This window comes from Gobio gobio, assembly GCF_949357685.1.
Source record: "Gobio gobio genome assembly, chromosome: 23".
NCBI lineage: Eukaryota > Metazoa > Chordata > Actinopteri > Cypriniformes > Gobionidae > Gobio > Gobio gobio.
In genome coordinates this window covers 41712014-41738557 of record NC_137119.1, presented here as the reverse complement: position 1 = coordinate 41738557, position 26544 = coordinate 41712014, and the positions used below count along the sequence as shown (strand labels likewise).

The following is a 26544-nucleotide window of genomic DNA, read 5'->3' as shown; positions in this document are numbered from 1 at the left end:
TGCTTGTCCATTGCACATGGCACCCCAGCCCGTGGCAGAGGCATCCGTCGATACGACAACATGCCTGGAAACTCGTTCTAAGGTCACACCTGCCAGTAGAAAGCTGAGGTTCGACCACGGGGTGAGCGTCTGTAGACAGGCCCGAGTCACTTGGACCCGGAGCGTGCCAGACTGCCATGCCCATCTCGGGACTCGATCGCGAAGCCAGTGCTGAAGCGGTCTCATATGAAGCAATCCGAGCGGCGTTACCGCGGCTGCAGATGCCATATGCCCCAGGAGCCTCTGAAATAGTTTCAGTGGAACCGCATTCTTGCTCTCGATTTGTCGGAGGCAAGTCAGCAGAGACTGCGCGCGCTCGCTCGAAAGCTGCGCGTACATGGCGACCGAGTCGATCTCCACACCGAGAAAAGAGATCCTCTGCACGGGGCAAAGTTTGCTCTTCTCCCAGTTGACCCGAAGGCCCAGACGGGTTAAGTGGTGGAGAACCAGATCTCTGTGTCCGCAAACCTGCTCTCGAGAGTGGCCAAGTATGAGCCAGTCGTCGAGGTAGTTCAGGATGCAGACCCCGTGCTGCCAAAGGGGCGCAAGGGCTGCCTCGGCGATCTTCGTGAAGACGCGAGGGGACAGAGATAACCCGAATGGGAGAACTGCGTACTGGTATGCCCGCCCCTCGAAAGCAAACCGTAGGAATGGTCTGTGTCGAGGAAGGATGGAGACATGGAAGTAGGCGTCCTTCAGGTCGATCACTGCAAACCAATCGTACGGACGAACGCATTGGAAAAGGCGTTTCGCAGTCAACATCTTGAACGGAAGCCGGTGAAGGGATCGGTTCAAGATGCGAAGGTCCAGGATTGGCCGTAACCCACCGGTTTTCTTGGGTACAATGAAGTAGGGGCTGTAGAACCCCGACCTCATTTCGGCTGGAGGGACAGGCTCGATCGCACCCTTCGCCAGTAGAGTGGCAATCTCCGCACGCATGACGGGGGCATGGGCCCCGGTCATGGTATAGCGGACTCCCCTGTAACGGGGAGGAGCCTGCGCGAACTGAATCGCGTAGCCGAGCCTGATGGTCCGGGCAACCCAGCGGGACAGCCCCGGAAGCTGAAGCCAGGCTTCCAGAGACTGCACCAACGGGGTCATACGGACGACAGACGTACCCTGGGTGGGGCAGCGAGGCAGCGTTACCGGCGCGGACAGGGGAGGCTGTTGGGCGTCCCCGGGTCGGAGCACGGTTAACGGCTGCGCCCTGACAGAGGAGACCAGGGAAGGACTCGCGTTCCACTGGGGTCTGCTCCGCCAGGGGGCTGGCGACAGAGAGGGACGAGAGTGGCGAGACCCGAGGGTGGCGTGCACTGCCGTCACCGATCTCTGGGGGCTCAGGGATGGGGTTGTCAGTTCTTTCTTTAACCACATTAGGGTGCTGCTGACCCAGGGGCCAGCAGCTGAACAAAAGATTCTCCCCCGGCCCTCCACCGGGGGAAGGAGCGGCCCTGCCGCCGTCTCCTGGAAAGAACTGCCCATCCCTGAGCCGTCCGCATCAGGAGCGCCGCTTAGCCTGGCGTTTCTTCGCGGGCTGCGGGGCTGGAGCGGACTGGGACGCCTTCCTGCGGCTGCCTCTGCGCGGCCCGGGTGGAGGCTGCTGCTTGGGTGGCGCAGAGGCGGAGGAAGCCGCGGGAGTGCGTCCTCGGCGGCGAGCAGGCTGAGGCACCTGCGCGGGCGGTGGGGTGGAGGCAGCAGCTGACCGCCGGGGCAGGATGTATTTTATAGCCTCAGTCTGCTTTTGAGCGGCCGAGAACTGTTGGGCGAAGCTCTCGACCGCTCCGCCGAATAGCCCGTCCTGCGATATGGGGGCGTTGAGGAAACGTGTTCGCTCAGCGTCGCGCATATCAGACAGGTTGAGCCATAGGTGTCTCTCCTGGACCACATTTGTGGACATCACCTGACCCAGGGAGCATGCGGTCACCTTCGTCGCCCGGAGAGCGAGGTCGGTGGCGGCACGCAACTCATTGCTGAGTCCTGGATCAGCCCCTCTCTCGTGCATTTCACACAGCAACTTGGCTTGGTAAGCCTGAAGAGTTGCCATGGTATGCAAAGAAGCGGCGGCCTGCCCCGCAGCTCTATAGGACTTCGCCACCAGGGATGACGAAAACCTACAGGCTTTGGAGGGGTGCTTTGGGTCACCGCGCCAGGACGAAGCGCTCTGAGGACACAGTTGCATCGCAACAGAACGTTCGACTGGGGGGACCCCAGTGTACCCATGAGCCGCGGCTCCATCGAGAGAGGTGAAGGCGGAAGAGGCCGCCAAACGTTCACGGGAAGACAACGGGGCCTTCCAGGAATGCGCAACCTCTTCATGCACCTCGGGGAAGAAAGGTATTGGAGGAGCGGCCGGACGGGTGTCCGGACGCGCCGCCCCCAAAAACCAATCATCCAACCGCGAACGCTCGGGCTGAGGCGGAGGGTTCCACTCCAGTCCAAGCGCTGCGGCAGCCCGAGACAGCATGGCTGTCAACTCTGGGTCCGACTCGGGCAATGCTGGCGCACCCGAAGGTGGCAGCACAGCCGAATCATCATCCTCAGATGACTCCAGCCCACCTTGTGATGCGGCGATAGACATCACTTCCTCTTCCGCCGCGCCAAACGCCACAGTCGGGACAGCAGGAGCCGGCCCCGATGTAGACGCTTGAGCGCGGACCGGGTCAAGTGCCTGAGAGGGGGGTGTGGGCCGAGGAACTAGCGTCGGAGCTTTGTTCCACACCGTCACCCTCAGATCACCCTGGTCACCAGCCAAAGTGCCGCCTCCAGAGGAGACCGCAGATTGGGGGGTGGCGGAGGGGACTCTCGTTCCGGCATCAGCACGGAATTCACGGAGTCTCGATCGAAGCACTGAGATGGCCAGGTTCCCGCAGAGGGAACATGAATCATCCACGAGCGCTGCCTGAGCGTGCTGAAAGCCCAAACACGTCACACAGCGCTCGTGCCCGTCAAAAGAAAAAAACGATCTACCGCACCCAGAAGTGCACGGACGAAACATCCTGAAAAGGACATGTCACGTGCAAGCTCTTTTATGAGAGGAAACCTTGCAGTCGATGCCGAAGCGCCCAGGGAAACACACACCAGCTGGATGCACAGATCCACTGCACAGATCAGCAGGCAGGAAGTATGCGATCACTGGAACGCGCCGTCACACCAACACCGACTGGAAAGCTGCTCGTCTCGAAGAAGCTGACAGAGTCTCAGAAGGCTGTAGGAGTGAAGAGGTAGGTACTCTTGGCTCCGAAAGCAGAAACATAATGCGATATTGCCTCGTACTTCCTTATATACTCACGCAGTGAGGCGGAGTTACGTATGCAAATTCCGCATGCCCATGGCATTGGCACGCCATTGGGCGTTTTCTCAAAACTCGAAGTTGATAGGCTTCTAAGCGAAACCCCCATTCGTTAGTCACTAACGTTACGTCGTAGTGACTGAACGAAAGGGAACTAAGGGGGGCGGGGCTTACCGATAGGTCAATTGTCTAGAAGTGTGTCTAATGTTTGTCGTTGTTATTACTTGGAGTAATGGTAAAGAATAGATCAATACGTTGGTGTACTACTGCAGTGCTTTATCAATATGTTTCTAACGCATATACCATGACTGTTTGGGTGTTTACCACAGAGCAGTGGGCTAGGTTCGCTAACATAAACACAAAACAACTACAAAAATGTCCTCTCTGAGTCTTTATTTTTAGAACAGTGCGAAGCACCATCATTATTATAATACAATGTAAGTGATGCGAGCACTGTATACTGTAGGCCTACTCCGTGTTAACCAGTAGAAGTATTTTGTCTGTAAACACCACTAGTAACATGCTACTGTGACACAGGCTTTATTGTCTGCTCTCCGATGGAGGCTTCAATTTGAAAGGCAAAATGGATGCCATGTCTGTTCATACGTTCCGTTTCCATCATGCGCTGAACGCAGTATACCAATCACAACTAACTGGGTCATTGATCTGACCAATCACCGCAGATTAGCGTCACGCAAAAGAGGGGTTTAGAAAAATTTATCAAATCTTTTGAGACTCGTTGAGCAAATAAGGTAAACATAAATGCATATTATAAGACAATGAAAGTGTTTTTTGACCTTGCATGTGTAATGGAGGCCAGCTAGTGTTTGCTGTGCGAGTAAACCTCACTCCTCTGATCTCAAGAGATGCTCTAGAGACTGATGCTAGAGGTTGCAGCCTTTACCCTCCTTGTTAGAGCGTCCGACTCTCATGTCGGCGGACACGGGTTTGGCGGTTCGAACAGGAGGGGTTACACATGCATGTAAACCTGTTGTTGGGGGCCTTTTTTTATGCTGTGAAGCGTTGTCTGTCTAGCATGTTTAAATTGAAAAACAATGGAAAAGTAGACGTGAAGATGTTGTTTCTTAAAGTATGGCCCTAGCCATTAATAAGAGGTGTGTTCGACTTCATGCAACGCAGCACTGATTGATTAGTGTCTGACTTGAATCAGTGTATATTAGTTTGAATTTTACAATATAGTACAATACTGTATGGGTTGGCAACATATTGCACACGAGCAATAGTGAAAAATGTGTATGTATTTCATCCTCTCCCCTTTTGAGACATGGGTCAAAATGATCGTAAGTATACAAATTAGATGATTTCTTTAATTAAATCTTTTTTTTATTGTGCTTTTTATTTTATCTTTACATTCACCCAAAAATTTAAGAAAAAATAAATAATTCCAGTTCATGCAGACTAGTTAAAACAGCATAATAGATTTTGAGTGTTAGTGCACTTTATGATTATTGCCACTAGAGGGCCCTATATAACATTTTGTTGCTTCCAGTTTGATATAACACCACTAACAGTTGAGTGTGGAATATTTAGTAGTGAGGAAATGTCCTGAATGGTCTTATTGCACAGGTGTCCACCGATCACGGTACCACGCTTGAGTTCTCTGAGCTCCTGAGAGCGGCCCATTCTCTCACTGATGTGTGTAGAAGCGTCTGCAGGCCTAGAGCTTGATTTATACACCTGTGGCCGTGAAGTGATTGAACACCTGAACTCAATGATTTGGAGGGGTGTCCCAATACTTTTGGCAATATAGTGTATATATCAGTTAAAGGTTCTTGCTGATACACAAACACACAGTTACGATTTCAGAAATACAAAGTTTATAAACAATATATTCTGGGTGTTCAAATGGAAAGGAATTCTGTTCTTCAAATCACATTAATCTGCATATTTTCATAAATCACATGACCATACGGGTTTCCCCTTATATGTGTCCTCACATGCCTACTATAAATACAACTGTTGACCTATTCACATCCAAGTGTTTAAAGTCAACTGGAACTGGAAGGACATATAAAAACCGTAAGTAGATCCACATTAAAACTTGTTTATTGCCTGATTATTGTTGAGACCCACTAGTTAAAAAGTAACAAAAGACATAATATTTGATACACAACAAGAGGACAGCCAGCACAGATACTCATTTCTCTTTTTCATATCAGTCATCTTAAAGTCTGCTATACCAGCGACAATTATGACATTTTAAACCTTTTTCTCAGTGTTTGAAATAACATCCATTTACGATCTAATGTGGATTCTGATCACAGAATGTGGCAGAAATATATGTGTGATGCTACTTTATTCTTATACATTTTTCTTCATAAATAACAGATATTAAAGATAAATCACACATTGCCATAATCGTGAATTTATTTTAATTTCATATGTTGGTGTTCCTCTGTTCCATCTGTGTGACTTTGGAATGCATATCCATATTTTGTACATATACATTTGTCAGAATTTACATTATAACACCAATGCCATAACAGTTTTCTGTTTGGGAGCTCACTTTCTTTTTCTGGCTGAAACTAAATGTCATGAGACGGGACACAAAAAAATGTATTAAAGATATAAATTAAAGATAAATGACGTGAACATGAGAATGCATCTATTTTTGTAAATGTGTGCATTTTTGGACAAATGCAGGTTAATTGTTTTGTGCAGTTGATCACATAAAAATAGTTTGTGCTGCAGGTTACGGTTTGACAGAGGAAATGCTTATTTTGGTCTCGCTGTTAATGACCCTGCCCTGATAGTGAAAATGCACAATAATACATATTATTATGTATTAGGATATTTAAGACAGGACCACTTTGGCACATTACTTCAGTTTATTGAAACGCAGTTTATCTTTGGTGGTATGGTTTCTTTATGGGGGTTCTTGCTCCATGATTACTAGAACATACAAGAGCTTTGCATTGACCCCCATGGAACCATCTGCTTGAGTGATAGATTATTTAAAACACTTTAGTAATGTCTTTAAATGGAATAGTGGTAATGTGTAAACATGCAGTGAATCCTGTGACGTCTACTGTAGGGATGGGCAACAGTGATCGAGTACTTGAACATGACAGCGACGATCGATCATGAAAACGATGATTGCCCTGACTTTAAAAAATATTTGTCGATTTTTCTGATTAGTTATTGCGGCATTTTGGGCAGTAGGCCTACCTGAGGTCTGATTAGTTAGCGTTAGACAACATGCCTTCCAGACTGGCGAAATAAAGTGAAATTGAAGTGCGCACTGCAGTGATGCCTGGAATCACAGTTAAGTGCAAGATGTGCAGGTCCTATCTGTCATATGTATAGCATTATAATGAGAACACGATTGTAATGGAATGTTGTAAATTCTCTTTGCTTTAGTTCCCAGTGTATCATCTGTTCAAGGAAATCCCCAACGAGAGTTACATCAGACTAGCCCGGTCAAGTTCACGTGCGCACACGGGACCTTTTCTGCAGATGCAAGTTTTAAGATTATTTTTATATTGTTGAACTCTGATTAATGTCATAAAGGATGCCTTCGTTTGAGTTTATTAACCAGCTAGCAAAGCGCTGCCGTTACCAACTGATGTTCATTCTCTTCAGTTTCAGCTCAAATGCAATGCCCGACATTATCGGCTCTGGGTTATTACGGTCATAATCTTTTTAGATAGGCTATTTCTTTTTCAAAATCATTGATGCAGCAGTGTTATTTTGTTTTCATGTTTTTTAACAGTAGACCTGTTTTATTCAAAGTTGTTTCTCATAATGAAGCCTATTCGATTCGACTTTGATCATGTAAAATAAAATGAAGTGCAAGATGTGCAGTGCCAATCTGTTATGAACATAGCATTATAATGAGAACATGATTGTAATAGAATGTTATTTCTCTGTGCTTTAGTTGCCCGTGTATCAGCGTTGTTGTTAAGGGAAGAGTGCATTCAAAATGTGAGTTTCCCTTTCAAACCATAGCCTGTAAAAAACTAGCACGATCAAGTTCACGTGCGCATTTGCGTCCTTTTGTGCTGATGTAAGTTTTAATAGGCATATATCTGATTAATCTAATATAGGATGCGTTTGGTTGAGTTTATTAACCCGCTAGCAAAGCTCTGCAGGGTGGTGTATTCACAGTTTCAGCTCAAATACAATGCCCAATATTATTGACAATATTATTATTTGAGACGATTATTTTGTTTTAAAAACATTTATGCATCATAATCTAGCAGCTATTTTTTCAAGTCATATGTTCATGTTTTCATAGACATGTTTTCATGTCATGTTTGTATTTATCAACATTAATTTTCGTAATAGTCTTAAAAGGGTTTCATATCTCCATGACGGAGACGCCTCGCCCCTGATAACCTACTTGAGTGCTCATTTTTTGAGACCTATCAAAATGAGAAATTGACAAAATTCCCCATCCCTAGTCTACTGTAGCTTGCTATGAGGATGAGTGTCTCTCACCAGTGAGGTCCATAACAGCTAGGACTTGAAGCCTTGGTAATCTGGAAAAAAAAGAGAAGATGATGACAGCCAAAAGGTGGACAGTAATATGCTGACACTTACAGTGGGGAGGGAGGGAGGGCTGAGAGCAGTTCAAGTGTACTTCCTGAGCAGTAATGTCACGTGTATATATATCCCGGTCTAATAGGAGAATGGTAGGGATTGATTTAACAGCTGACAGCAGCACTATGCCTACGTGGCCTGACTGAACTAAAGCTGTGCTTGATAATAAACCATGTATAATGTATATATTAACAGTTTATTTAGCTCTTCGGTAGACATTGTTGACTAATGTCTTTTGCACAAAGAATAATTTTATTTTTACTTTATCTAGCAACACATTGCTTTGTGATGAACCAGTCATGACAGACACACAACTGTCTTCAAAAAGGTAAGACTACATTATTATACACTGCAAATTGAGTCTGGATTTAATTGTTTTGTTCATTTGACTGTTAGAGAAACCATTCATTCACGCCTTATGTACGTATATTATGCTTTAAATTCACCTTTTGTTTAACAAAACAAAAATAGGCAGAATTCGGGATGAATTAATTGCAAAAAGTATAATATTTAGGCTACAATACAAACCTTGATTAAAATATGAGGAATTTCAGGGCACTGCGCTGTTTCTAGAGACAAGCTCATTTTTAGGAACTAAATTCCAAAATGAATGACAATAATATCTTAAAAAAAATATTGATCAGGTTTATTTATTCTTTTCTGTGTTTTATCTAGCATGGATCCAGTGGGAGTGAATTCAATAGAGACTGCAGCTCTAGGGAGACCCTTCCACGTGGGGATGCTGTATGACTGCAGGAGAGATGCTCTCGTACCAGGTGATGAACGGACTGTTACCCCAAATATGTATAGTCTTGAATGTTTTCAAGGCACATGAATAAATATAGTAAAATAAAACAATATACAGGTGTACTAAACCTTTTGGCAATATGAATCTATTACAGCCCTAAAACGTTGTATCTTTCCCAGCATTCATTCGGATCTTATGGCCTTTAAGACTAGCCTGGTCTTACCAGACTCTCGTACATTTAATTTGTACATAGTCTGGCCACTCTCCATTGACAAGCGTTTACTTCCTTGAAGGCGGGAACTTTGTTGAAGTTTAAAACTATTGGATCTGCCCAGTGCCACTCTGGATCTGCCTAACCAATCGCTAACATTTGGTCGTGGCGTATGTCACACGCCGTTCGCCTTTGATTCTCACATTATCTGTGCACACCACCTCAGTGTCAGTGATAAAACCTTGTGCATTCGGATTGTGATTTATTCACGGTGGAGAGGAGAGTTTTGTGATCAGAACGCGCTGCTCTCGTGGTGCATATCTCATGCAATCATAACATGATTGGATGCTGTAAATAAAATGTCATGTGCTTGGTATGATAAGAATAAATGCTGCCGTAAATAAACTGCCCAATTCAAATGTCTACGTGCTTTTCTTCTTTTATTTTTTGAGCGGTGATGAAATATTTTGCTCTTGTAAACTCTTGCCAGTATTTAAAGAAATACAAGTCTAGAAATGCATCCAAATTATAGCGCACGCAACCGCACGGTGCTCTGCAGGGGTCTAAAAAGGATATAAACAGTGAATTTTGAAGTGATATATTCTTGAAAACTCAGAGATGTGGATTCGGAGAACAATTACATTACCACACGACCTTGGTGTTTGTCAAAAGCAGTCGGTAATTCAGCCTGGGGTTTTTTCCCGGGTGGTGGGAGACTAACTGCTTCAGCCAACTCCTTCACCACTAACAGAGTGAGCTGAAAAAGACTTTTCCCAGACCACAACATCATGGCCACCAACAAAACTCAGCAGTGATTGTTCTTGCTCCGTGTAACGGAGTTTGTTTGTTCAGGGAAGAAGGAGGCGGGAACCGGCGAACGTTTAACAAATTTTAATCAAATAATAAACACAAAATGAAAGTAAAAGCGGCAGCCCCTCACGGACGACTGCCGCGCACATACATAACAAAACATAAACAAAACACAACTTAAAATCCAGGCCTGGTCCACTCTCGTCCTTCACCGGTGTCGCTCGTCCTTATATCCCTCCGTGCTCCCTCATGAGAGGACTGGAGACCGGAGTGTCTCATTCTCAATCACGCACACCGATCTCGCTCGCTCCACCCATGTCTCGCTCGCTCGTCCACCTCGCCACACTCCGGCTTTAACTTCTGGACATTCGTCAGCACTGCCACAAACTCGCATCTTTCACTGCCGCCATTACTGAACTACAACTCAAACTAGCGCACAACATCAACGTCATCGCTCTCAGCCACTCCCTCTGTTCGCTGATTGGACCGATAAAAAATTGTTCGGGAGAAAACCTAAGCATATACAGCAGTCCCAGACGTAGTACTGAAGGAAAATGAAAATTGAGCGGAAGTACGTAGGAGGGCGGAGCCAGGCTACTTTAAGACCCCATAGAGAATATAATACTATTTTACCAAAAATGCTATGTGATTTATGAGAGTCAGGGAACACCTCTGTGTGATTGCATCTGAAGCACGTGTGTGAAGTCAGTCCAATGGCATGACGGAACATCACAGGCGGTTGATGTCAGGACCAGGAAGCTATAAAGCACACCCAGACCAAACATTGTCAGCTCCTGTGCCTCAGCAAGCCGCATGTCACTCTTTAAGGGGAGTGATTAGGCTTGAGTTCCCGGCGGTTCTGGCCCCGCTGCTTCTGATGCAGTGCGGCGGCTGTAATTGTGGGGTTCACAAATGGATATCGCGGAGGGGTTAGAGACGATCTCTGCCTTTCCTCTGCCTTTTCTCTGCCCTCAGCCGTGGCATCCAGAGCTCTCTCACTGGGATCGGAAGCCCACTCTGCGGTTCTCTATGTGACAGCCTGGCACACCCTCATCCCCTGAGTACCAGTCAAGTCAAGTCAAGTCAAGTCAACTTTATTTATATAGCGCTTTTAACAATGCCGATTGTTTCAAAGCAGCTTCAGTGTTAAATTTATATAGTGTTAATAGTTAATTTTATTCAGCCGTATAGACGTTTTGGAGAAAACGGTGATGTCATCAGTTCATTTCAATTATCATACAGTGACAATGTGGGCTTTAAATCAGTAATTAGATCAGTAATTTAGTTTATATGGTTAATTTAGTTTAATAATTAGATTTTTTTGGATAGTTAGTTGAAAAATGTTGCGTCCCCAACTGAGCAAGCAAGCCAAGCCAGAGGCGACTGTGGCAAAGAAACCAAAACCCCATCAGGTGACCTAATGGAGAAAAATAAACCTTGGGAGAAACCAGGCTCAGTCTGGGTGCCAGTTCTCCTCTGACCAATTAACAAACAGCGTATGATTATTATTCTGACAACTTTACAGGTCAGAGGTCATAATAGATTGGAATATTCGAAAGATCGGAGGCAACATGCAGGAGACGGGTTTATTGAGGATGATGTGTCGATTAAACAATTATTAAATAGGAATATTCAAAATAACGGAGTTATCATGCCGGAGATGGGTTTATTGAGGATGCCGTATTGATGAAACAATTATTAAAGTGCAATATTCGAAAGATCGGAGGCAACATGCTGGATACGGGTTTTATTGTGGATGATGTGTCGCTGAGGCAATTTCAGGGGGAGTCTTATTGACACGGTCTCTGCATACACTTCAGGGTCATGCGTTGGTCTTCTCTGGGCGCAGGTCCAGCATCTGATCTGGATACGGCCCGGATCCGGCTGACTGTAGTAAACCTCGGGATAAAACAGAGAGACTATCATTAGCATAGATGCCATTCTTCTGATGATGTCATGTCAACAATGCTAAGAAGACTGTTCCAGAGTTTAGGTGCTAAATAGGAAAAGGATCGACCACCTGCCTTTGATTTCGATATTCTAGGCATTATTAACTGGCCTGAATTTTGAGACCGCAGTAGACGTGATGGAGTATAATATGTTAAGAGCTCGCTCAAGTATTGGGGAGCTAAACCATTTAGTGCTTTTGTAAGTAATAAGCAAGATTTTAAAATGTATGCAATGTTTAATAGGAAGCCAGTGCAGTGTTGACAGAACTGGGGTAATATGGTCATACTTCCTGGTTCTAGTAAGAACTCGAGCTGCTACGTTTTGGACCAGCTGGAGTTTGTTTATTAAGCGAGCAGGGCAACCACCCAGTAGAGCATTACAATAATCTATGCGAACAATCTATGCGTTCATGACCTTGAGGTCATGAACGCATGAACTAACTGTTCAGCATTTTGCATTGAGAGCATGTGCCGTAATTTAGATTGGTAGGATGCAGTTTTACAGATGCTAGAAACGTGGCTTTCAAACGAAAGATTGGTATCAAAGAGCACACCCAGGTTCCTCACTGACAACGAGGACTTGACAGAGCAGCCATCAAGTGTTAGACAGTATTTTAGGTTACTACTTGTGGAGCTTTTTTGTCTAATAATGAAAAATTCTGTTTTTTTCTGAATTGAGTTGCAGGAAATTACTGGTCAACCAATGTTTTATATCAGCTATGCATTCCGTTAATCTTGTGAATTGGTAAGTTTCTTCAGGGCGTGAAGAAATATAGAGCTGAGTATCGTCAGCATAACAATGAAAACTAACGCAATGCTTCCTAATGATATCTCCCAGTGGTAGCATGTACAGGGTGAAGAGTAGCGGTCCTAGCAAAAACTGATAACGGTCAGATAGGTATGATTTAAACCTTGCCAATGCAATTCCACTAATGCCTACATAATTTTCGAGTCTATTTAAAAGAATGTTGTGGTCGATAGTATCGAATGCAGCGCTAAGATCGAGTAACACTAATAGAGAGATACAGCCACGATCGGATGATAAGAGTAAATAATTTGTAACTCTGATGAGAGCAGTCTCAGTGCTATGATACGGTCTAAATCCTGACTGGAAATCCTCACAGATACCATTTCTTTCTAAAAGGAACGTAATTGTGAAGACACTGCCTTTTCAAGTATTTTTGACTGAAAGGGTAAATTTGAGATTGGCCTGTAATTTACTAATTCTGTACGATCAAGTTGCGTTTTTTTAATAAGTGGTTTTATAATAGCCAACTTAAAAGTTTTTCGGTACATATCCTAATGACAAAGATGAATTAATGATATTAAGAAGAGGAACTATGACCTCTGGTAGCATCTCTTTTAATAGCCTAGTCGGTACAGGGCCAAGCATACATGTTGTTGATTTTGATGATTGAACAAGTTTAGCCAATTCTTCTTCTCCTATAGCAGTGAATAAGTGTAATTTTTCCTCAGTGACACTACAATGCTCTGTCTGATGTGATACTGTAGTAGACGGCTGCATGGTTAAAATTTTATTCCTAATATTATCAATCTTACATGTAAAGAAGTTCATAAAGTCATTACTGCTGTGCTGTTTACAAACATCAAAAGTTGAAGCTATATTTTTGGTTAATTTAGCCACTGTATCGAATAAATACCTAGGGTTGTGTTTGTTTGCTTCTAAGAGAGTCGAGAAATAAGCAGATCTAGCAGTTTTTATGGCCTTTCTGTATGCGATAATACGCTCTTTCCACAAATTACGAAAGACCTCTAATTTTGTTTTCTTCCAGTTGCGCTCCATTTTTCTGGCTGCTGTTTTAAGGGCCCGAGTGTGCTCGTTGTACCACGGCGTTGGACTATTTTCTTTAATCTTGTTTAAGTGCATGGAAGCAACTGTGTCTAAAGTGCTGGAAAAGAGAGAGTCAATAGTTTCTGTTGCAACATCGAGTTCTTCTAAGCTATCTGGGATGCTGAGGAGATGATACTGATGAGGAAGATTATTTAAAAAGCAATCTTTAGTGATTGTCCTGCCATTTTTGAAACGATGGGGCGGCTTTGCAGCCTTAGCTAAATTAAGTATACATGATACTAGGTAATGATCTGAGATGTCATCGCTCTGCTGCAGAATTTCAACGGTATCAACATTTATTCCATGTGACAATATTAGGTCTAAAGTATGATTATGGCGATGAGTGGGTCCTAACACGTGTTGCCTAACTCCAATAGAGTTTAGAATGTCTTTGAATGCTAATCCCAATTTGTCTTTTTCGTTGTCTACATGGATATTAAAATCACCAACAATTAGTAATTTACATACGGCCAGAACTAATTCTGATAGAAAATCAGCAAATTCTTTGATAAAGTCTGTATTGTGCCTTGGTGGCCTGTATATAATAGCTAACACAAATGTTAAACGGGATTTATCATTTACACTACATAACATTACATAAAGCACCAAAACTTCGAAGGAATTATATTTGAAACTAGACTTCTGAGTAATACTGAAGATATTATTATGAATTATAGCAACCCCTCCCCCTTTGCCTTTCAGATGCGGCTCGTGTTTATAACAATAATTTTTTGGGGTGGACTCATTTAAAGTAATGTAGTCGTCAGGTTTTAGCCATGTTTCTGTCAAAAAACAGCACATCTAGATTATTATCTGTAATGATATCATTAACTATTAGCGCTTTTGGGGAAAGGGCTCGAATATTCAGCAACCCAAGCTTTATCAATTGTTCATCTGTATATCTGTTGTTTATTTGTTGGACATGTATTCAATTTTTACTTTTGAATGGTTTTGATGTTTTTTTGTATTTACTAATTCGGGGAACAGACACACATAGTCTCTATGTGATAATATCTAGGTGAAAGAGTCTCTATGTGCTGGGATTTATCTGACTCCGGTGACGTGAGACAGCTAGCAGATGGTCGGTTTAGCCAGTTTGTCTGCTTCCTGACCTGGGCCCTAGTGAGTCATGGTTTAGCTCTAAGACTATATGCCAAATTACTAGAGAGAAGAGCCTATGCCGTCTCACCGTCACCCAGTTTCCCTGCTGCGGGGGCCCTGCAGCCGGAACCGAAGAATGTACAGAGTTCACTAAGCTATTCGCATCCAAATCAGTGTCTAAAGCTGTTACATCCTCACTACTCTCAGATAAAGTATGGATGCCTGTTTCTAATTCTGAAATCTTCTCTGTCAGCCTAACTACCTCCTTACATGTATCACATGTGAAGCCCTGTTCACCAATGGAGAAGCCTATACTAAACATGCAGCATGCAGTGCAAGTGACAATGACAGGTGATGACATGGCTTACTGTGTTTGTTTATTAATCCAATTTACCACAGTTGTTTGCTGGACACTATTTACTAATCCAACTCACCATGGTTGTTTAATGAACAGGAGACCCGGGTGCAGAGATGACAAGCTAACAGGCTAGCGAAATGCTAACGTGTGATGGTGATTTAGATTAAAAGCTAGTGATGTCAAATTTAATGTGATAGGCAATATTTAAACAATGTATGGTGATGAGTAAGTTATATTTAGCAGTAGAAAGAAAATATCAAAATAGAGATTCAAAAGCAAGACTGTACAGAGCTACAAACACTAAGTTAGCTGAGCAGGGGGCAGACAGGAGACAGGAGACGGAAGCAATCTATCAGGAGCCGAGGAGCTTGTTAAGGTTGTAACTCGTCCTGTGGCTCAGTTAAACATTGATTGGCCTGCCGAGAAGCAGGGTGCTCATCCCAAAAGTAAATAAGATGAACGTTTTCGGTAAGGGAAATGGCAACCTCTCCGCCGGGGCCTCCCGATTTGCGTAATGAAACCTCTAAGTCATGGAAAAAAAAAAAATTCAGCCCGGCTTTTCAGCCCCTTTCAGCCAGTCCAACATATATGCTAACATTGATGGGTTAAATGAGCATGATGCCTAAGGTGGAACAGACGCTCGCTAGCTATCGGTCCCCTTCTACGGTATTGTCCCTGAAGGCCAAAACATTACCCTCCAAGCCGTGCAAAACAACGGCAGCTTTGGTGGATAATGCTTATTCTGCAGCAGGTCAGGTTGGTGCGTGTCTGCATACAATAGCCATCTTGCAGGCGTACCAGACAGACCTGCTGAGAGACCTCAAGGCAAGGGGGTAAACCCGGAGCTGCACCGGGCCACAGATGTTTCTCTTTGGGCCACTAAGGAGATTGCCAGAGCCATCTGCCATTCTATGGCAGCCCTGATGGCCACGGAGAGACATCTGTGGTTAAACTGGTCTGATATAAAATCTAAAAACAAGGTGTTTCTTTTGGACGCTCCACTTACCCCTCCTGGCCTCTTCAGCGATGCAGTCAAGAGGTTCGAGAAAGGCAAAAAAGCAGGTGGCAACATTCAAGCGCTACCTCCCCCGCCGGATTTAGATGGCCAGAGCCCACAGCTAGCTCTTTGTACAGAGCACAACAGAAGGAGTTTCCCTTGGAAAGAATGTGGGTCGGGTCGGAAAAAGGCGGAGGATCGTTCCCTTAGTAGACCATCTGGCAGTGTGGAAACTTCTGCCAAATATGTCACAATGGGACCGGCAGACTGTAGAAAGAGGATACAAAATCCACTATGGGTGTCATCCACCTCATTTAAACAGGATTTTTACCACTGTGGTGGGCCCCAAGCAGGCTCTGGTAATGGAACAAGTAAAAACTCTCTTGGGCAAGGAGGCCATAGAATGCGTTCCTCCACCTGAGAGGAAGTCTAGATTTAACAGCCGGTACTTCATAATTTCAAAGAAGGATGGGGGGTTGCATCCCATTTGCCAACTAAATTGCTCAGTCAGAAAGCTCAAGTTCGAAAATGTTGACCTTATTCAAATCGTGACTCAAATCAGATCCAAGAACTGGTTTATTACAATAGATTTCAAAGACGCATACTTTCACATACCCATCCTTACTCATCACTGGAAGTTCCTGAGATTCGCTTTTGGGGGCAAACCAATATCGCATTCTTCACTTTGGACAAGCTCTATCACCCCTGATGACAGCTGTGTCCAACATGATACATTTTGGCCTACTGTACATGAAACCCTGGCAGTGGTGGCTCAAGACCAAGGAGTTTTCCTTGAGGGGCAACCCACTATGCATGATCAAGGTTAAGAGCAGATGTTAAGAGCAGATGCTCTGCGATCATGTGTGCATTATTATAACTTAAGTACACTACTTTTATGCGCTTTTAGTAGCCTAATTAATTGTTTTTGTTGTTCTAAAAACTCCTGTCGTCTGCTGTGTTCAGACTTATTTTGTGTTTGATGTTTGCTGTATTCAGGAAGCTTACTTTCTTGGAGCAGATCAAATAAAAAGGGAGTTCATATATCTTACTGCTTGTATTCATTGATGAAAACGTAGCCATGTGCAGTAAAATTGAGGATGCAATGAATCGTGATGCATCCTGATATCGAATTGTTGACATGATTATCGTAATCGAATTGAATCGTGAGATCAGTGACGATTCACACCTCTAGCAGGCATTCTGTCGAGGCAGGGGCTGAGGCCCAGGGAATAGATATGGGAGTAGTTCGACCAAGCGGAGATGGACTTGTTCGCATCTAAAAAAATGACACACTTTTTGGTTCTCCCTTACGCATCCAGCCCCCCTGTTACTAGTAGCCCTGTTCTGTCCGGCTTGAGGTTCTCGGACATTGTGTCCCTCCTCTACGGCTCTCCATGGAAGATTTCAGTCAAGAGGAACCTTCTGTTTCAGGCGGGGAGCTTAATCTTTTACCCCCACCCAGAGTTATGGAAACTGTTGGTTTGGCCTCAGAGGGGGCCAGACTTCTAGAGTCAGGTCTCTCAACTGAGGTTGTTGAGACCATACGTCACACCAGAGCTCCCTCCATGAGGAAGCCGTACCCCCTGAAGTGGAGAGTGTTCACTTCGTGGTGCAGAGATCGTCAGCTGGACACAGTTGACTGCCCTGTTGGTACAGTGCTGGAGTTTCTGCAAGAGCGGTTTTCTGCAGGGTTATCTCCCTCCACTCTAAAAATATATGCGGCGACCATAGCTGCTTACCACGAGTCGTTAGGGAGACACCCATTAATGACGCGCTTCCTCCATGGTACACTGAGGCTGAGGCCTGCAAGCCGCACTAGAATTCTAGCTTGGGAACAGGCTGTGGTGCTAGAAGGCTTGTCTATGGCTACTTTTGAGCCTATTGAATGAGCCATTCCAGTGAAGCTTCTGACCCTCAAGACGATATCCCCACCCACCTGTGACAATCTGTCATGCCACTGGACTGATTTCACACACGTGTCATGGTGCGTGCAGAAATATAGGCAAAAGCAGAAGAATAAGGTTCCAAACATCCAAAGTTTAATAACAATCCAAAAAGGCAGGTATATTTCAAATGAGATAATGAAATATACACAGCTGATATAAATTAACTCATAATGGTGGTGATCATAGTAACGGAAATGTAGGAAACACAACTATGAAAACAGGAACTGAAGAAATACAAACTAAAAAGTTAGGACTGGTTGATATCGATAATTATTTAAAATTTTTTATGACCTATTTAAAATAAGGACCAGGAGAAAAATATATTACATTTAAAGGTCCCATGACATGGCATTTTTCTATTATTTTATAATGTTTCCTGAGGTGTACTTATATTGTTAGTATGACTTTTACATCATAAAATGTCATAATTTAGAAATAAAAGGCATTTTTTCTATACTACTGTTTGCCCTGTGGCTGAATGCCCTGTTTCAAGAGGCGTGTCTGCTGTGAGACTTCAGTAAAAACGGCCACTGTTGTGATTGGCTGACATCTTTGCATTTGAAATGAGCGGAGGGGGCGTGGTTTAACGAGGTCTACGACGCACAAGCTGCTGCCAGAGAGACGGATGGACCTGAGTTCACTTCACATCAGTTCTCAGCACGTCTCAGTTCAGTGAACTGTTGTAGTTACTAGAATGTACTTCAGGTTATTAGTTTATTTCTAGTCGGAGGGGCTGTCACTCATGTCAGAAAGTTAGTAACTTTAGTAAATTATGGATCAGCGCTGACTCGAGACGCGAACCGTTTAGAACAATTCAGTTCGATTTGGTGAACTGGTTCAGTTCACTAAAAAGAACCGATTCAAAAGAATGATTCGTTCGCGAACCGGACATCACGGAGACGGAGCGATTGCTAACAAAGTTATTTATAGTAACTACTGAGTTGTGAGAGCGCTGTCTGTCAGCGCGAGTTTATTGTGTTTGTATCTGAGAGTTCTGAATAAACACGAGTCCCAGTCACGCCGAGTCCGTCTTCATCATTATTCTACCAACTTTGTAACACATGCAATGTACCATTACAGCGAGATGAACGAGTTAGTAAGTGTTGATTATAGCATTATTTTTAGATATATTCCAATCATATGAAAAGCGTCAGTGACGCGCATTGAGTACACAGCTCAAACAAAGACACAACAGCAGTAATCGAATGTAATCCAGTTTATTGTGGGGATAGCTGGCTAGCCTAGCCGGATACCCTCACGCTTACCCCCCTTCTGCTTAATCTCGCGCCGCGTTTGGTGCCTCCGCTGTGGGCCAGATGCAGTACTGGGGGTCGGGGATGTTGAAGGCCGACCGGTCAGTGCAGCCCGAGCCTCGGCTTGCGTGAGGTTTATCTCTAAAGAGATGTGAGTCTGCCGATGTTGAACAGAAACTCATGACTGTATGCACATTGTAGAACAGATAGACACGATGAGGACGTACAAAAACACTGACTCACAAGATAGAAAACATGAAAACACTGTTCTGTCGGGAGAGAGAGAAGCCGCAGTGTGTGCACGAATAATAAAAAATTAGCTACACATAAGAAATCACTGATCACAGATCAGAAGGAACTGAAAAAAAAGACTTCTGTTTTCATTTGTACATCCAAACACTGAGAAACTGCCAGCATTCACTCGTTCACAAGCCATGATCTCTCTCGAGCGTTTGCATGGGCGTGCCAGATTCTCTGGGTGGAGGAAAGGGAGATAACCGTTCCTGTGTGGACGTCAAAACAGGAGACTTCAGGATTGGCTAGTCTGGCCTGTAATTTTCTCAAAGGCAGAGAAAGACAGCCAGAACTCGGTTTTACACCGATCAACATTTCTATCCACTTGGGGACAATATTCAGGCTAGGGGAACTCATATTAATGTTGAAATACCTCATAAAATGAAAATTTCATGCCATGGGACCTTTAAACATTTTTATTTTAAACTTAACCTTCCTCTGATTATAATCCCCTCAGGCAGAAATGTCAACACAGCCATGAAAAACACTCAAATAATGAAAATGTAAAAAAATTTATACTCGACGCGTCAGCACGAGCGTGTGTGCGGCAAAAATGGGCGGTTGTGCGTGTTGAGATTATCGAAACGACAATCTGCAGCTTATATGCAGTCTCTCCATGCCAATTACTGCAATCAGACACAGGTGTTACTCAGCACTTGACCTACTTACTCACCACTCGGCTCGGCTCTCTCTCTCCCGCTACAGACCTTGCAAAACCACGCCCCCTCCGCCACATGTGTCTATCGCGATACATATCGTTATCGAGTCCATGAACTAAACACAGCATAATGGTGACAACGTGCTATAGACACAATCACTTCACAATTGCAATCCAAAGCATCAAAGATGATGGCACATGTCTGGTTCCATTCTCAGTCAGTTTATTATTGCTTCTATTGTGTCTTTTTCTGTGTTTCTGATTTTCATTAATCATTTATTTTATTCTGTCTGTTTTTTATATATGGTTTGAATTATTTGTGCTTGTTGGTAGCTCTGCATTATGAAATGGCATTAATGTGATAATCCACAGATGTTTCTTATATTTAGTGATTCACCTGTAATGTATGTAAATAAATATAAAAATACATTGAAGAGAATGGCCAATGGGGGTAAGAAACAGAAAATTTCTGTTTAATTAATGAATAAAGTATTTAGACACAAATTATTCATTTTTCTCTATTACAGGAATCAGACTTTGGAGTAAAGAGCAGCTGCAACAGAACATAATCACTAAACCCCAAATCAATACACTTTTCACAGTCACAGCTTCAGACTCGTTTGAGGAAAAATCTAAATTGCTGAATATTGATGGTTGTCTGAAACTGAGTTTTTTAGGAGGACTCATCGGTGTAAGTGGAGCTGCCAATTATCTCAAGGACACCAAGAAATCATTCAATCAACAGAGACTGACATTACTTTATCATTCAACCACTGAGTTTAAAGAACTGGTCATGAACCACTTTACTTCTGGAGACATGGCTCACTATGACAATGATGTAGCCACACATGTAGTGACAGCAGTGCTGTACGGAGCAGATGCCTGCTTTGTTTTTGACAGAGAAGTTTCTTCAGATGAGGACAAAAGGGTGATAGCCGGAGAAGTAAAAGTTGCATTAGAGCAGTTAAAAGGCATTTCAGCTGGTTCAAAAATTAATCTAAATAAAAATCTGAAGACTGCTGCCTCAAAATTCAAGTGTACATTTTATGGCGACTTCCAGCTACAATGTAACCCGACCTCTTTTGAAGATGCTATGAAGGTTTTTGAAGATCTTCCCAAACTGCTGGGAGAAAACAAAGAGCTTGCGGTTCCTCTGAGAGTTTGGCTTTATCCTATGGACAAACTTTTCTCAAGAATTGTAAAGTTTCAACATGAAATCAGCACGGGTTTAAGCACAGACATTGAATCTGTAATTGAGAGTTTGAGTACGACTGAGATGAAATGCAGTGATCTTCTGACAGACACGCCAGCTTCGACATTTACTGCATTTCATGACAAAATCAATGACATGAAGAAAAACTGCTACCAGTGCAGATTGAGTCTCATGAAGAAACTTGGCTCTCTCTTACCAAAGATCAGAGGGAAATTCATAGAGGATACAGCATTGATCGATCTGAAAAATTATCATGAGAAATCTCCATTTGAAAGAAGCGCTCTTGATCAATGGCTGAAAGAGAAAGAGGAGGAATCTGACATCATTAAAACATTGCTCACACAACTGAACAACTCAGGAGCAATGGTAGAAAACAAACTCAATAAAAACTTAATGAATCTGGAGGTTAAACATTTGGTCAGCTACACTTTCACATCATTGGGCTGGACAGATGTGCTGCTTTCTAAACAAAAGACCTTCCTGAGTCCTTCAATGAAAGGAGAAAATGAGGAGAAAACTGAACAAAAGACTTGGCTCTCGTCTGACATCCAAAGGACAATGAGGAACAACTTGAGTGTGTTTAAAAACTTGATTGATTTAAACAAGAGTGAATCAATCAAATTTATTGTTACATCAAAAGAAGTGGACAATAATCCAGGTTCCTGCATTCTCCTGTATGAAAATGAAAGTAATGAAGCCGTTTGCTTCACTCCTCCATCAAAGCCAGACTGTCCAGTCACTGAAGATGTCAGATGTACTCAAGTGGTTTTGAAAGTGTCTCCACCGTGTCCTGCTACAGAGGAGCTCAAAATACTGTACAAAATGAAGGAAGAGAAAGACTGGACATCTCAAACTGTGTCAAAGAACCAGAATACAGTTACTCTGACTGATCTCAGACCAGATACTGAGTACAATATTAAATGTTCAGCAGTGGGAAAACTCAACTACACCGTCGACAGTGATGTGACCCGTCTCACAGTTATAAACCAGAATCTCATCAAAGCCAAAGAGTCTGCTATTGCAAATCTAAGATGGACTGAAAACAAGTTAAGTGAACTGTTGGAAAAAAACAATGAAACAACTTTTAGTGCACTACATAAGAAAATACAAGATATGCAGCAAAACTGCCAAACATACCAACAAGATTTCAGTGACAGAATTAAATCTGTGATCCAGTCAGTTAAAGCCTGTGAGAAAGAGTCTTGTGCTCTGACGGATCTTCTACAAGCTCATGATGAGTCTCCATTCAATGAAAAGAGTCTGAAAGAGTGGATCACAGTGAAAGAAGAAGAATTAAACACCGTTAATGAGTTCCTTCAGCAGTTAATGGACTCTGGAGCTGAAGTGAACAGAAGTCTGGACTCATATTTGTCAGATATTCAGGTGAAGAATGAGTTTTGTTACACGTTCAGTTCTCTTGAGCAGCCAGATGAGTTGCTTAATGAACAAGAAAATTACACAAATCCTCAAATGATGAGAAAACCACAGAAGAAACCTGATGTGACGTCTCAATCATGGCTCACTGGAAGCGTCAGGGAGAAAATGAGAGAACATTTGATAACATTTAAAGAGCTGATGACGTCAGTTAGCCATCAAAACACTACATTTATGGTTTCTGTGAAAGATCATGAAAAGCATCCGGGTTCCTGCATTCTCCTGTATGAAAATGGATCTAATGAAGCTGTTTGCTTCACTCCTCCCTCAAAGCCAGACTGTCCAATCATTAAAAGTGTCAGATATAGCCAAGTGGTTTTGAAAGTGTCTCCACCGTGTCCTGCTACAGAGGAGCTCAAAATACTGTACAAAATGAAGGAAGAGAAAGACTGGACATCTCAAACTGTGTCAAAGAACCAGAATACAGTTACTCTGACTGATCTCAGACCAGATACTGAGTACAATATTAAATGTGCAGCAGTGAGGAAACTCAACTACATCACTGAATCTGATGTCGCTGCTGTTATCACAAAGGTATGATACTCATTCATGAAATATCAGCTATAGAATTTATTTGATGACTTGATTTTTTTTTTCAATATTAAACACTGTAATCTTGAGGCCATTTCACATAACTTGTACCCTCCAACACATTCACTGTTCTATGTTCACATGAAAAAGCATTGCTGATAGTATCCTATGAAAGGGCAAATTTACAATATTGTAAATTTATCTAAAAAATATTTAAAAAAAATATTTAAAAAATACAGGCTTAACACTGAAAAACATTTACACATCCATCATTGCCATTGAGTTTTTATGCTTCTCATTACAGGACATAAACTATCTCATCAAGAAAAGCATCTTAATTGAAGATGGAAATCCTGCTCGGTATCGTCTACAAACAAGTTCAGTCCATTTGGATCAATCTAAACCATATAGAGAAATGACCTTTAGAGAGAGAGACAAAAACAAACCCCATAAAACCGTTCTAATGGTGGGAGAAACAGGAACAGGAAAAACAACCCTGATCAATGTGATGATCAACTACATGTTAGGAGTAAAGAGAGAAGACAAGGTTTGGTTTGAGATCACAGATGATCAGAGTGACCGAACATCAGCTCAGAGTCAGACCTCCATCATCACAGTTTATGGGTTTTATCTACAAGAGAGTCCAATCCATCTAACAATCATCGACACACCAGGATATGGAAACACACGCGATATTCAAAATGATAAAGAGATCGCTGAGAGTTTGCTTAGTTTAAGTAAATCTGAAGAAGAGATTCATAAAATAGATGCAGTGTGTCTGGTGATCAAATCAACACAGACTCGACTCTCTGACAGACAAATATACATATTTGATGCTATTCAGTCTTTATTTGGAAGAGATATTGCAGAAAACATTGTGTTGCTCTTCACACACTCACATGGAGCAATCCCTAAAAATGCCCTGACGGCTTTTGAAGAGGCTAAAATTAAGTGTGCAGTGAATGACAAGAATCAGCCAGTGTATTTCCTGTTTGACAACTGCCAGTCAGAACCTGCTGATGAAGAATATGTACAGAGGCTAGCTCAATCATGGAATCTCAGTTTTAGAGGAATGGAAAGTTTGTTTAAGTTTCTTGAAAACATAAAACCTAAAACCCTGAAGATGACTCGAGATGTTTTGCTGAAATGGAAGCAGTTGAAGGCAAATATCTCCAATTTACAATCACACGATCAATTGATGGAACTAAAGAAAAATGAGCTGAAACAAACTGAAGAACAATTGAAGCTGGAAGAAGAACTTAAAGAATTAGGGAAAGAGAAAGTAAGGCTGCTGAATGAAGCTTTTCACTGTGTGGAAACTCTGCAGATGATCGCACTCAACACTGATTCACTGATCACACTTCTGCACGTTGATGTTTTGATTGAAAAGTTGAAGGAAATAAATGAGCCTGAAAAGGCTGAAACAATGGAAAACATCAAGAAGAGAGCAGGAGAAGGAAAACAAGGAGCTCTGGCATACATTACAAGATTATGATGACGAAACTCTTACAACAAGACCCTGAAAATGTTTCTGCTTCTTTCAAAATATCCTTCAGGTATGGAAGCCCATGTCCGCCACTAAATAAAAAAATAAAAAGAGTAATTGCGACTTTATACTTTTTTTTTTTTGTATTTAGTGGCGGAAACGGCTTCCATATTCAGGTGATATAAGATATTGATTGTAATTGTAATTTTTGAAACCAACATTTTTATATAATCACATATGTATGCATTTTTTCTTAATTGTAAGTAACTTTGTATAAACAGCATCTGCACTGCAATATTAACTGATGTAAAATACAATAGTGATTATTTTCCTGAAATCCAACACAGATGTATTCCTGGAATGCAGGGAAATGGACAACAGCATCATGTTTACACTAAGATACATAGCAGTAAAATATAGCAGTGATACTGTAAAAGCAACAAATAGCCACAATAATGTTATTTTGAAGAAAATTATGTTTAGAGACTGTTAGAGAGACTGAAAATTTTTGTTAGAGTTGTTTGTTTACAGACTGCTGCTGTCTGTTTACTGCCTTCTAGAAGACAATATGAGAAAATGTTGAGTTCATCTTCTATTTTTGGTGCTCACATGTTTATTGCTTAATTGAAATATTGCTTTTTGAAATGATGGTAAAACATTGTCTTGTAAATTAAAATATGCAGACTTGGAGAATATGAAAAGCTTTCACTCACTGTATCCCGCTTATATCAATAAATCAGATTTTGTTGCAGCATTTTACGTTCATCTGTGTTAATTCAACTGTGAAATAACAATGCAGGAATCAATATTACAGTTTTTCTATTGCCAAGGCACTTTTACTTAAACATTACCAATGTCATTACCAACCAACAAATGACTCTGATAAACATGTAAACTAAACACTCACAGTTTTTTTTTATTGCTTACACACTAAAAGTGGTACTTGAGAGCCAATCAGTGAAACCATTTACTCATGTATCTAATCTTCAGACCAAGTCTGCAAAACTGTAAGAACATTATATGCTTTACCCTCAGTTGCAATTGTAAAACACACTTTTTGCAAAATGCTAAACAGTTATAAATTAGTTTAAATACCACATTGGGCTGCAACATCAGCTAAAGTCCATTTCTCAGCTCATTGCGGCGTTCCCCTCCACCAGAAGACATGAAGCGCTTTCTCGAGTCATCCTCATACTGTAGGCCAGAGGAGAACTGGCACCCCGACTGAGCCTGGTTTCTCCCAAGGTTTATTTTTCTCCATTAGGTCACCTGATGGGGTTTTGGTTTCCTTGCCACTGTTGCCTCTGGTTTGGCTTGCTCAGTTGGGGACACTAAATTTTTCAACTAAATATCGAAATAAATCTAATTAATAAACTAAATTAACCATATAAACTAAACTACTGATCTAATTATTGATCTAAAGCCCACACTGTCACTGTATGATAATTGAAATGAACTGATGACATCAGCGTTTTCTCCAGAATGGCTATACAGCTGAATAAAATTATGCTGCATTATTTTCCTGTTTAACACTGTAAAGCTGCTTTGAAACAATCTACATTGTTAAAAGCGCTATATAAATAAAGTTGACTTGACTTGACTGTAGCTGTTCCATCTGCAAGGACCGGGGCTAGGGCTGAGTCTTGCAAGGGACTGAGCAGAGTATGAGTCTTTATTACCACGAACATCCATACCCAGTGTATGCTCATCACAGTGTGGGAACTAGTGATCGACCGATATTGGTTTTTTGATAGCCGATGCCGATATCTTGGAGAGCAGTGTGGCCGATGGCCAATATTTTTAAAATATATA

General features: G+C 42.4%; 1 protein-coding gene across 1 annotated transcript; it reads left to right on the top strand.

Annotated features, from left to right (window-relative positions):
• The first annotated feature begins 5278 nt into the window (after nt 1–5278).
• On the top strand, nt 5279–25485 carry LOC307120036 (uncharacterized protein). The gene is made up of 5 exons (XM_079806862.1): nt 5279–5368; nt 8163–8219; nt 8567–8667; nt 20596–23249; nt 23551–25485. The coding sequence occupies exons 2-5, from the start codon at nt 8191–8193 to the stop codon at nt 24739–24741; spliced, it is 3975 nt and encodes a 1324-aa protein (XP_079662988.1). The 5' UTR covers nt 5279–5368; nt 8163–8190; the 3' UTR covers nt 24742–25485.
• Nucleotides 25486–26544: the final 1059 nt, after the last annotated feature.